The sequence below is a fragment of the Plasmodium knowlesi genome, assembly GCF_000006355.2.
Source record: "Plasmodium knowlesi strain H genome assembly, chromosome: 8".
In the NCBI taxonomy this organism is placed as follows: Eukaryota; Apicomplexa; class Aconoidasida; order Haemosporida; family Plasmodiidae; genus Plasmodium; species Plasmodium knowlesi.
Window position 1 is genome coordinate 363,544 of NC_011909.2, and position 12,164 is coordinate 375,707.

At 33.3% G+C, this 12,164-nt stretch overlaps 2 protein-coding genes across 2 annotated transcripts; one reads left to right on the forward strand and one right to left on the reverse strand.

The window, feature by feature from the left end:
- Positions 1-4,722: 4,722 nt before the first annotated feature.
- On the forward strand, positions 4,723-7,380 carry PKNH_0807800 (KIR protein; the record flags this gene model as incomplete). Its single annotated transcript, XM_039113971.1, has 3 exons — positions 4,723-5,370; positions 5,475-6,257; positions 7,048-7,380. Coding segments are annotated over 3 exons (1,764 nt in total), but the record flags the coding sequence as incomplete, so codon positions are not given.
- Positions 7,381-9,745: 2,365 nt separating this feature from the next.
- PKNH_0807900 (uncharacterized protein) lies at positions 9,746-11,175 on the reverse strand (the record flags this gene model as incomplete). The annotated part of the gene is made up of 2 exons (XM_002258684.2): positions 9,746-10,450; positions 11,104-11,175. 2 exons carry the CDS (start codon positions 11,173-11,175, stop codon positions 9,746-9,748), a joined length of 777 nt encoding a protein of 258 aa, XP_002258720.2.
- Between the last annotated feature and the right edge of the window lie 989 nt (positions 11,176-12,164).

A 12,164-nucleotide genomic window follows, 5' to 3' on the forward strand; every position in this document is an offset into this window, starting at 1 on the left:
ATATATATATTATATATATATATATTTTTTTTTTTCTTTTTAGCCCCTTCGCGTGTGTACCCGCAATTATTCCCTTTTTTTATCACGTGGAAGCCGGGGGGAAAAAAAAAAAAATAGGGCAGTGTTTTAACTGTGCTAGGAATTTACTTGCCACGATTGTGCAAATTGCAGTTTTTGCGTCGATATCCCAGTATATGTGTGTATGTCATTGGTGTACCATTATTTTTTTGTTTAATTGGGCAAGAGGGCGCAGGGTACAGTCCCCTGGAATTTGTCTTAGTGCGTCGAAGGTTGGTGTGCACAAGTAAATGTTCGTTTATGTACTTATGTGTATATACACTGATGCATATTTATGCACAGCTGGGATGCCTTTTTTTTTTTTTTTTCTTCGTGCCCATACCTTTATTTGCTGGCAACAGGGACTCAAATAGACAGGCACCAGTTAATTAACCGTTAAGGGAAGTACCTTATGCAAAGTATCTCACACAGTATTATAGCAGCAGGGTATCTAGAAATGACTTTATTTATTTATTATTTTTTTTCTTCTAACAAGATTTCTATATTATTATGTTTCTATATTTCCATGCCATTTTTCTCATTTCTGCGCGGGCGCATATGTGAACATGAAGGCATTGCGCGAATAGAATTAAGTGTCGCCTATTGCCTGTCTACGGAAGTCTTCGCAAATCACAGCGTGCTTTCTTTGTCTTTTTTTTTTTTTTCTCGTGGAAGCTTAGATTTACGGGGTATATTACATACCGAATTGGTGTATTAACAAAGTGGGAGCATTGACCAATTTCTATGGAAAGTAGGATCGTTGTGTACGTAGAAAGTACAACGTAGGATATAATTGTGTGGAATTTTTTTTTTTTTGGGGGGGTCCTTTTTCTTTTAATTCTTATGTCAAAATAAAGCACAACAAAAGAGTGTCTAAATTGAGCGTAGAGAAAAAAAAAAAGAAGAAGAAGAAAAAAAAAAAAATAGAGTTCACACATATGAGACTAAACATACGAAAAGGGTTCTATGATTACTTGGCGCATATACCCACGCCGGTAGTCCTAAACATCGTGTGGACAGTGTAGGTCCAACGAGTGTATAGGTGGCCATGGTTAACCCGATGGGTATCTCCTTAATGATGGTGAGGGCACAGAAGAATGTGCGTGCATATTGAAGGAAATGGCTCTTCCCTCCCCCTCAAAAAAAAAAAGAAAGGCAGTGGATGATGAAATTTCAATTCCACAGTTGGAAAACACCAAAGAAAAATGGTCAAAAAAACATATTCAACGAAGCAGAAAAATATGTTCATGGGTGTTGGCACAAACAACCTTATAAAAGCATACATACACTTTACACCAGAAATTTATACTGAATAACGAGAATATGCGAAAATGGCTGGATTTAGCATTTCGGGTTAAAGTGTAAAGTGAGTTCCGGGTTAAGGGTAAAGTAAGTTCCGGGTTAAAAATAAGGCAGGTTCCGGGTTAAGGATAAAAGTAGGTTCCGGGTTAAGGATAAAAGTGGGTTCCGGGTTAAAAGTATGGTTGGTTCCGGATTAAGGGTAAAAGTTGGTTCCGGGTTAAAAGTAAAGTTGGTTCCGGGTTAAAAGTAAAGTTGGTTCCGGTTTAAAAATAAGGTAGGATACGGGTTAAGGATAAAAATAGGTTCCGGGTTAAGGATAAAAATAGGTTCCGGGTTAAGGATAAAAATAGGTTCCGGGTTAAGGATAAAAATAGGTTCCGGGTTAAGGGTAAAAGTGGGTTCCGGCTTAAGGGTAAAAGTGGGTTCCGGCTTAAGGTGAAAGTAGGATCAGGATTTAGGGTTAAGGTGAAAGTATGATCAGGGTTTAGGTTAGGGTGAACTTTGGATCAGGATTTAGGGTTAAGGTGAATGTTGTATCAGGGTTTAGGGTTATGGTGATAATAGGATCAGGGTTTAGGGTTATGGTGATAGTAGGATCAGGGTTTAGGGTTAAGGTAAAGTTCGTTCCGGGTTAAAAGTAAAGTGTGTTCCGGGTTAAGGATAAAAGTGGGTTCCGGGTTAAGGATGACGTAGGTTACGGGTTAAGGGTAATGTAGGTTCCGGGTTAAGGATAAAAGTGGTTTCCGGGTAAAAAATAAAAGTGGGTTCCGGGTTAAGGGTAAAAGTGGGTTCCGGGTTAAGGGTAAAAGTGGGTTCCGGGTTAAGGGTAAAAGTGGGTTCCGGGTTAAGGATTAAAGTGGGTTCCGGGTTAAGGGTAAAGTGGGTTCCGGGTTAAGGGTAAAAATAGGTTCCGGGTTAAGGGTAAAAATAGGTTCCGGGTTAAGGATAAAAATAGGTTCCGGGTTAAGGATAAAAGGGGGTTCCGCGTTAAGGATAAAAGTGGTTTACGGGTTAAAGGTATAAGTCGGTTCCAGGTTAAGGATAAAAGTTGGTTCCGGGTTAAAGATAAAAGTGGGTTCCGGGTTAAAGATAAAAGTGGGTTCCGGGTTAAGGGTAAAAGTCGGTTCCGGGTTAAGGATAAAAGTGGGTTCCGGATTAAGTATAAAAGTGGGTTCCAGGTTCAGGATAAAAATGGGTTCCGGGTTAAGGATTAAAGTGGGTTCCGGGTTAAGGATAAAAATGGGTTCCGGGTTAAGGATAAAAATGGGTTCCGGGTTAAGAGTAAAGTGTGTTCCGAGTTAAGGTTTAAGGTGAGTTCCGGGTTTAGGGTTCAGGGTATAGGAATAAGCATTCAGAGGTATAGGAATAAGCATTTAAAGGTATAGGTATAAGCATTCAGAGGTATAGGAATAAGCATTCAGAGGTATAGGAATAAGCATTCAGAGGTATAGGAATAAGCATTCAGAGATATAGGAATAAGCATTCAGAGGTATAAGAATAAGCATTCAGAGTTATAGGAATAAGGATTATGGGTATAGGAATAAGTATTCATGTTATGTGAATAAGAATTCAGGGAATAGGGATATGTATTCAAGGGGATAGGAATAAAGGTTTCAGAGTAAAGGAATCAGATTTTAGGGTTATAGAAAGAAGGTTTCAGGGTATAGGAGTAAGGTTGTAGGGTATAGTTGTAAAGTTTTAGGGTATAGGAGTAAGGTTTTAGGGTATAGGAATAAGCATCAAGGGTATAGGAATAAGCATCAAGGGTATAGGAATAAGGTTGTAGGGGTATTGGAATAAAGTTGTAGGGGTGTTAGAATAAGGTTTACGGTTTATTTGTTTCAATGAGGAGGAGGAGAAGAGTGGAGTGGCATTATAATTTGTTGAATAATTTTAATTGATCGAAAAGTGGGATTATGTGGAGTATGGAATATATAGTGATTGCATTATTATTATGTGAAAAAATGCATATATATATGCATTCACCTCATAATTATTTCATATAATTCCTTTGATGTGAGATATATATTTAGAAATAACTTATTGTGTTTTTAATCCACCTTTTGTTCACTGAAACATATGAATAAATGATATTTTTTTTTTTAGGGGAGATGAGGGATCCTTCCTTATATGGAGTGCACTACATACATTTTTTGTAGTTCAGTGTATATTTCTGTTAATGAATTATAATAGTTCTTATAGAAAGAAAAAAGCAGAAATGTTTTTTTTTTTTTTTGTTCTACTTCGGAATATAATGGTTCGACTATATTTGGAATAATGTACATTCACAAGTAGGAACATAGTCTTCGAAAGAATAGGAAAGGGAATAAAGGAGTAATGGAATAAAAAGAAAAGCAAAGGAAAGAAAGAGAAGGAATAAAAAGGAAAAGAAAAAGGAATAGAAAAGAAAAGGAAAGAAAAAGAGAAGGAAAGAAAAAAAAAAGGAAAGAAAAAGAAAAGGAAAGAAAAAGAGAAGGAAAGAAAAAAAAAAGGAAAGAAAAAGAAAAGGAAAGAAAAAGAAAAGGAAAGAAAAAGAAAAGAAAAGAAAAGAAAAGAAAAGAAAAGAAAAGAAAAGAAAAGAAAAGAAAAGAAAAGAAAAGAAAAGAAAAGAAAAGAAAAGAAAAGAAAGAAGAAGGAATAAAAAGAAAAGGAATAAAAATAAAAGAAGGAATAAAAAGAAAAGGAATAAAAATAAAAGAAGAAGGAATAAAAGAGAAAGAAAGAAAAAGGCAGGAAAGAGAAGGAAAAGAGAAGGAAAAGAGGAATAAAAAGGGAAAGGAAAAGAAAAGGGAAAAAGTAAAGGAAAAGGAAAAGGAAAAGGAAAAGAAAAAGGAATAAAAAGGAAAGGAGATGAAGAAGGAAAGGGAACTTATTTCCTATGTACAAATGAATAAATAAATGTATGCATTTATTATATACGGATGTTATATAAAATATATAATAGTCAAAGGAAGAGGAGGAGGGGGGGGAAAAAGTTCTCCATTTCTATTTATAGGTTCATGGTTGTTGGATAAGAAAAAATTATTCTATAAATCACATTATGTTTATATTATCATGGGGATAGGAATACATATACATAAACATAGACATACATATACGTGTATATATGTATATATGTATATGTATATATACATGTACGTATACATATGTATATTTATATATATAAGTATATATGTATATATGTATGTATATATGTATATATGTATATATAAGTATATATGTGTATACATATGTATATATGTATATATAAGTATATATGTATATATGTATGTATATATGTATATGTATACATATGTATGTTATATGTATGTATTTGTTGAAGGAAAATTTAGAAAATTAAATTTCAAAGTATTAACTTTTTAGGAAAATATGAGTGGAAGTAGTGTTAAGAGAGAACTCCATTGTGGGGAAAACAGTAGATTTGTAGGCACCCAGGAAGGATCAGTGGCAGCAAGAATAGAGGGTGATCACTCAAATGAGAAGAATGCAGCGGATGGTGTTGCCCCCGTGTGGTGTTGCATATCGGGTGCCTATACTGAGAAAATTAAAGGGGATGGAGGTTGTGATTTACTATATTATGTAGTGGGGAGCATATTACATAGGAAATTAACGAATAAAGAATCATTTGATAGTATTATGAAGGAAGTGCATGAAATACTGGAACCATTTCTGAGTAAGATGAACTGTAAAGATTTGCCAAGTAACAATGGGAAGAAATTGTTCGAGTTAATGGAAAAATTGTCCTACTATAATTTGGATCCGAGGAATGTATGGAAAGAAAAAGGGGGTTCCAAGGAAGTAAGTTGTGGGGGATGTGCTAATTATTTAGAGGAACTTGCCGAAGCACTTAGAGAGGTAGATGAATATTGTAAGGACACGTTGAATAAGGACGAGTGTGAGGGAATTGAGCGGGGAGAAAATCATCAGGGGAATCCTGGGTATGTGGCACAGTTGATAGATGACTTCATTCCGAAACCTGAAGGTGCAGCAATCACCGAAGATGGGATGCAGGTAAGGGGGAGGGTTATTTTCCCCTGCTCTCACTTTATATACATATATGTGTATATATGCATATATATGTATGTATATATATATTCCACGGTTCCCATTTATAGGGGAAGTGTTCGATTAAATTACCGTCAGAACTAGAACATGGGGAATTCGGTCATTTGAGAAATCAGTGTGAAGGTGGTAACGGATATTCTCCCGGATTAATGAAGGAAATGTTAAGGAAAATACTAGATGGATATAGATCTCCTTGGAACAGTGCCAATCAAATTATAAGGGGTGCATGTTATGCACATAGAACGGAGGGGGGCATGGAGACGGACGATAACCGCTGCATTCCCCTATATTATTATATAGGAAGTGTAATATCTACCGTACCTTCCAGTGTCTATGAATTCGCTTCACTTATGAAGGCGACGTACAATAAATTGAAGAACTTGAATGTTGGTATTAATGAGGTCTGCACTAATATATACGAACACGACAACATTGACAAAACCACCTTCGATAACATGAAATTAATATATGATTATACCAGGGACTATAAAATTATAAAACAATATGCGCAAATTCCCGAGGGCGGTGAATCTTCATGTATTAAACACTATTCCAGTTATTTGGAAAAAGTTATTTCAGCCTACAAAAATATGAGCGCAAAATGCCCACCAGAGGGGGAAGATAAAAAGATTAATATTAATAAACAATGGTGTCGAAATTTTAAGGACATGGCCCAAAAACATAGTCTTCAGGAACTGCAAGAATTAAGATGCTCCTTGAATCCTACATCCGAATGTCCAACCACAAACAGTACCGCCGCAATCACCGGCTCCGCCGTGGGTGGTACATTATTTACGTTAGGATTACCATTAGCTGCTTTTCTTTCTTACAAGGTAAAACTACAACTACATAATTATAACTACATAATTATAATTACATAATTACAACTACATAATTACATAATTACAACTACATAATTACATAATTACAACCATTATAGTGACCCATTATAATAGAAAATTATAATAAACCATTATAATGAACAATTAAGAATTAAGAATTATAATTGCCCATTACAATTATTTATTATAATTAGAACTATAGTTACATTTATAATTATAATTATTACTATATTTTGTAATTATAATAGACAGTAATAGTTATAAATTACAGTTATAATGGTTTATTATAGTGGTTTATTATAATTGTTTATTATAATGGTTTATTATAGTGGTTTATTATAATGGTTTATTATAATGGTTTATTATAATGGTTCATTATAATTGTTTATTATGTACTTATAATTATAATTATAGTGTAATAATATAAATAACAATTGTATTTTATTATTTATTTCCGTCCTCTTTACCTTCAAAAAAAAAAAAAAAAAAAAAAAAAAAAAATTAAATTAAAAATAAAAAAAAAGTAAATAATAAAATAAAAAAATTTTAAATAAGAATAGAAATATATAGAATAGACTGTATTTATTATATACACATCTATATATACACATATATGTGTATACATATATATACACATATACATATATATATGTATACGTATGTATATCTATATATGTACATGTATGTATACATATGTATATATATATACATATATATGTATATGTATATATGATGCATATTTTTACATTCTCTTCTTTTTTTTATTCACAATTTTCTTCAGTATGATCTTTTACCATCTGGAGTACGTAAATTCTTCTTTAGTGGCAGAAATGGAACCAGAATGAGAAGAACAGCATTCGGACCGAATTCTGACGCGGAAATGGAAAATTTCACTGAATATTACACAGAGAACAACTCAACAACAATAGATCCAACAGAATATTCCACAGTAGCAGGTTCATCATCTAATTTAACAACAACTTCAACAGAGGACAGTTCTACTTTATATGATGAAGATGGACCATCGCGATCACCACCATTACCGAGAAAAAAAAGGGGAGGAGGAAATAATCGAAGGGGCCAAAATATTAGTTATCATAGTATGGAACGTTGAATGTAACATTAAATAGGGTGTCCCAAAAAAACCCTTCCTGAAGGGAAGGCATACAGAACCACGCACAATTTATAAAATATAAAGAACAAAAGGAAGTTTCGTTCCTTTCTTTTTTTTTCTCCTTTCTTATTTTATTTTATTTTTCTTAATTTTCTCTTTTATTTAAATTTTTTTTTTTTTATCTCGCTACATCAATTTTATTTGGTGTTTCTTTTATTTCTTTCTATTTTTTTTTTCTTTCTTGTCAACATTTTTTTTTTTTTTCGTGTAATTTCACTTGGTGCGCACGTCCAAATAACCGTTCCAGTTCGCGGAACAGCAACAGATGTGCCCTATCTCGTTTGCACTTTTCTGCTGCGCGGTGTGCGTGCTTTGCGCGATACGCGTTGTACAATCGACATAAAAATGTGCTACACTTTTTTACGGAGTTATCATTTAAAACGGTGTTCACATTTTACGCAGTTATCATTTTAACTGGTTTACATTTAATTGTCTTCAGATTTAACTAGTTTACATTTAACGGTGTTAGCACAATTTTTTTACGCAGTTTTCATCTAAAACTGTACAGTACATTTTTTACGGAGTTATCATTTTAACTGGTTCACATTTCATACAGTTTCCATTTAACTGGTTGACATTTAACTGGTTGACATTTAACTGGTTGACATTTAAATGGTTTACATTTAAAACTGTGTTTGCATTTTACGTAGTTATCATTTTAATTGGTTCACATTTAACTGTGTTCACATTTAACTGAATCACATTTAACGATGTTCACATTTAACTGGTTGACATTTAACTGTGTTTACATTTAACTGTGTTCACATTTAAAGCTGTGTTTGCACATTTAATGCAGTTTTCATTTTAACTGGTTTACATTTAACTGTGTTCACATTTAACTGTGTTCACATTTAACTAGTTCACATTTAACTGGTTCCCATTTAAAACTGTGTTCGCACACTTTATGCAGTTTCCATCTAAAACAGTGCATACATTTTACGTAGTTACCATTTAACTGGTTCCCATTTAACTGTGTTTATATTTAATTGTGTTCACATTTAACGGTGTTCACATTTAACTGGTTGATATTTAAATGGTTTACATTTAATTGTGTTCGCACATTTTATGCAGTTTTCATTTCAACTGGTTCCCATTTAACTGGTTCCCATTTAACTGGTTCCCATTTAACTGGTTCACATTTAATTGGTTCACATTTAATTGTCTTCACATTTAACTACTTTACATTTAAAACTGTGTTTGCACATTTTATGCAGTTTATCATCTAAAACTGTGCAATACATTTTTTTACGGGGTTAACATTTTAACGGGTTCACATTTTACGTAGTTATCATTTTAACTGGTTCACATTTAATTGGTTCCCATTTAATTGTGTTTGCATATTAAATGCAGTTTTTCATCTGAAACTCTGCAATACATTTTTTTACGGAGTTATCATTTAAAATGGTTCACATTTAAAACTGCGTTTGCACATTTAATGCAGTTTTCATTTTAACTGGTTCACATTTAATTGTGTTCACATTTAACTGGTTCACATTTAAAACTGTGTTCGCAAATTTTTTTTACGCCGTTTTCATCTAAAACTGTGCATACACTTTTTTACGGAGTTATCATTTAAAACGGTGTTCACATTTTACGTAGTTATCATTTTAACTGGTTGACATTTAACTGGTTCACATTTAACTGGTTCACATTTAACTGTGTTCACATTTAATTGTCTTCACATTTAACTGGTTCACATTTAATTGTCTTCACATTTAATTGTCTTCACATTTAACTGTGTTCGCACATTTTACAATTTTTTTTTACCATATATTACATATGTTTGTGTGTTAATACAGAAAAAAAGGAAGGAGAAAAAAAAGTAAGGAAAAAAAAAGAAAAAAAAGATTGAAAAGAAAGAAAAAAAAGAAGAAAAAAAGAAAAAAATGAAGGAAGGAAACGTCATTTCTGCTCTTTCCACACTTCACATATGTATAATGCGCGCGGTCATTTATGCCTCACATCCGAAGAGGTACTTCATTATGGTGCAACTCTGTAAGGAAGATACCGTGCAAAATAAAGAAATCTTCAATATTATTTCATTTCTCTGTTATGAATACATCTGTGCAATTCTACTCCTTTGCTGTGTATGCTTACCATAAATAAATCATTTTTCTAAATGATCATATTCCACTTTTTTCTCATGGGATCATTATAAGAATAAAATATGTATATCATTCGTGATAAAAGTACAGTTCCATTTAATATGCTTAAACCATTCATTACATTAGCCTTCATTTACTCTATATTTATTTTACCTGATAGATTTGTTCTAAAATTCCTACGATTCTTTAGAAGTGGTTTATCACTTCCTAGTAAATTCTTCTTCATCTGAACTGAAGTACTCTTCATCATCTTTTATATCACTTCTTCCCCTGGGTTTACGATATGGGCGATTTTTTAATTTTGCTGCATTCCGCGCCTTTTCTGCATTTTCGGCTATCCTTCGCTTTTCAGCCTCCTGATCTAATATCTTTTTCACAAGGCACTCATATTTCTTGTCCAACGCTTCCTTTTGTTCAGGAGTAAGTTTTTTCTTATGGTTACGGGTTTCCTCTTGTGCCAGTTGTTTGCGCATTTCCTCAACTGAAAGATCATTCCATGTTGGTTTTCGCTTTTTGGCGTCTTCACTGGAAGTCACATCGGAATCCTCCTTATCCCCCTCAGTATTCTGGGCTCCATTACCCGCGTTAGATCCCTCCTTAGTTCCTTCCTTCACTTCTTCTTTTTTGCCCTTTTTTCCAAATAATGTTTTATTTGTTTTTTTCTTTTCTTCTTTTTTTTCTTCTTTTTTCTTTTCTTTCTTTTCTTCTTTTTTTTCTTCTTTCTTTTCTTCTTTCTTTTCTTCTTTCTTTTCTTCTTTCTTTTCTTCTTTTTTGCCTAATAATGTTTTAGTTGTTTTATTTTTTCCTGCTGGAGTTGCTTCTTCTTTGCTTGCTAAATTTCTACCAACATGATTATATACTTGTAATGGAGCATTCACATCCTGTCTTAAAAAATCATCCTGGTGCTAAAAAGGAAAGGGAATGGTATGACAAGGGAATGAAATTAAAGGAATGATAATGGTTGATAAGCTAAATGAATGAATAAGGGAAAAGACCAGTTGTTTGGAAAGGAAAGGGAAGGGCAGGTTCCGTGTTTATAGTTTAAGGTTTCAAGGGGTATAGGAGTAAGATTTTAAGGGTATTAGAATAAGGTTGTAAGAGTGTTAGAATAACGTAGTAGGTGTGTTGGAATAAGGTTGTAGGAGTGTTAGAATAAGGTGTCAGAGGTTTTAGGAGTCAGATTCCGCGTTTAGGATTAGGTTTTTAAGGGTATTGGAATTAGGTTTCGGGTATATGTTTTTTTTATTATAAGGGGGATGGAAGATGGAATAAAAGTAGAAGGGGAAGCAATAGAAAAAAAAAAGGAAGAGAAGGAATGATTGAAGAAAGGGAAAAAAAGAAAGAAGGGGAAGAGAAAGATAGAAAATCCTTCCTTCTCAATTCCCCATCTTTCTTCCTATTTTCTTCTTTCTTTCCTTTTCTTTATTTTCTTTCCTATTCTTTCCTTTTATTCCTTTTCTTTTCCTTCTCCCTTATGTATGTTGTCCTTTGTAATAATAAATATATATATATATATGTACAAAAATTCTCTCAATAGCACAAATATTCTTCATCTTACATAGTTGGGATGTTGCCACAGGTAAAGTACAAAAGCTAATAGTGAAAGTTTGGTAAAAGAGAAGGGTGCCATTTTTTTTTTTCTTCTTTTTCAAAAGTTTTTTTTCTTTATTTGACTATGTTTTGTTTATTTCGCTCTCCGGGTGTTGTGATGGTGCTTCCCTCAGTTTTGACTTCTTTTTACTTAACATATGAATATTTCATTTGCCCATCCTATATATTTATTAGGAATGATATCCTTAAAAAGGAATGCTTTTCGCCAGTGCGTTCTTGCTTTCTTGTGTTGCATGCATAAGGCAAGTGACGCTTATGTGAAGCATGCATATGGGAGGTTGTGTTCTTTTGGCTAAATTATAATAAAAAAAAGAAAAAAGAAAATAATAGAATAAAAAAGAAAAGAAATATGAAGTAAGAAAATAGGGAAGAAAGAAAAAAAAAATAACAACAACATAAAGAAAAAAAAGAAGTGCACTATTTATACGTAACTATATAGCTGCATATATCAATTCTTATATAACGTTTCCCTAATGTCAATCGCTGAAATTATGAAGTAGAATAAGAATATGCTTATTGCAAGTGGAACGCTTATTTTTCAGGCCCTATAATTTAGGGATGAAACATTAAGGTTTAAACTTTACGGTTTAGGGTTTAGGGTTTTAGGGTTTAGGGTTTTAGGGTTTAGGGTTTAGGGTTTAGGATTTCAGGGTTCAGGATTCAGGTTTTAGGGTTCAGGGTTCAGGGTTTAGGGTTCAGGGTTTAGGGTTCAGGGTTTAGGGTTCAGGGTTTAGGGTTCAGGTTTTCGGCTTCTTAGGGTTTTAGAGTTTAGGGTTAAGGGTTTTGGGTTAAGGGTTTAGGGTTCAGGGTTTAGGGTTTAGGGTTCAGGGTTTAGGGTTTAGGGTTCAGGCTTTAGGGTTCACGGTTTAGGATTTAGTGTTGAGGGTTTAGGGTTAAGGGTTGAGGGTTTAGGGTTCAGGGTTTAGTGTTTAGGGGTTCAGGGTTCAGGGTTTAGGGTTTAGGGTTTAGGGTTTAGGGTTTAGGGTTTAGGGTTTAGGGTTTAGGGTT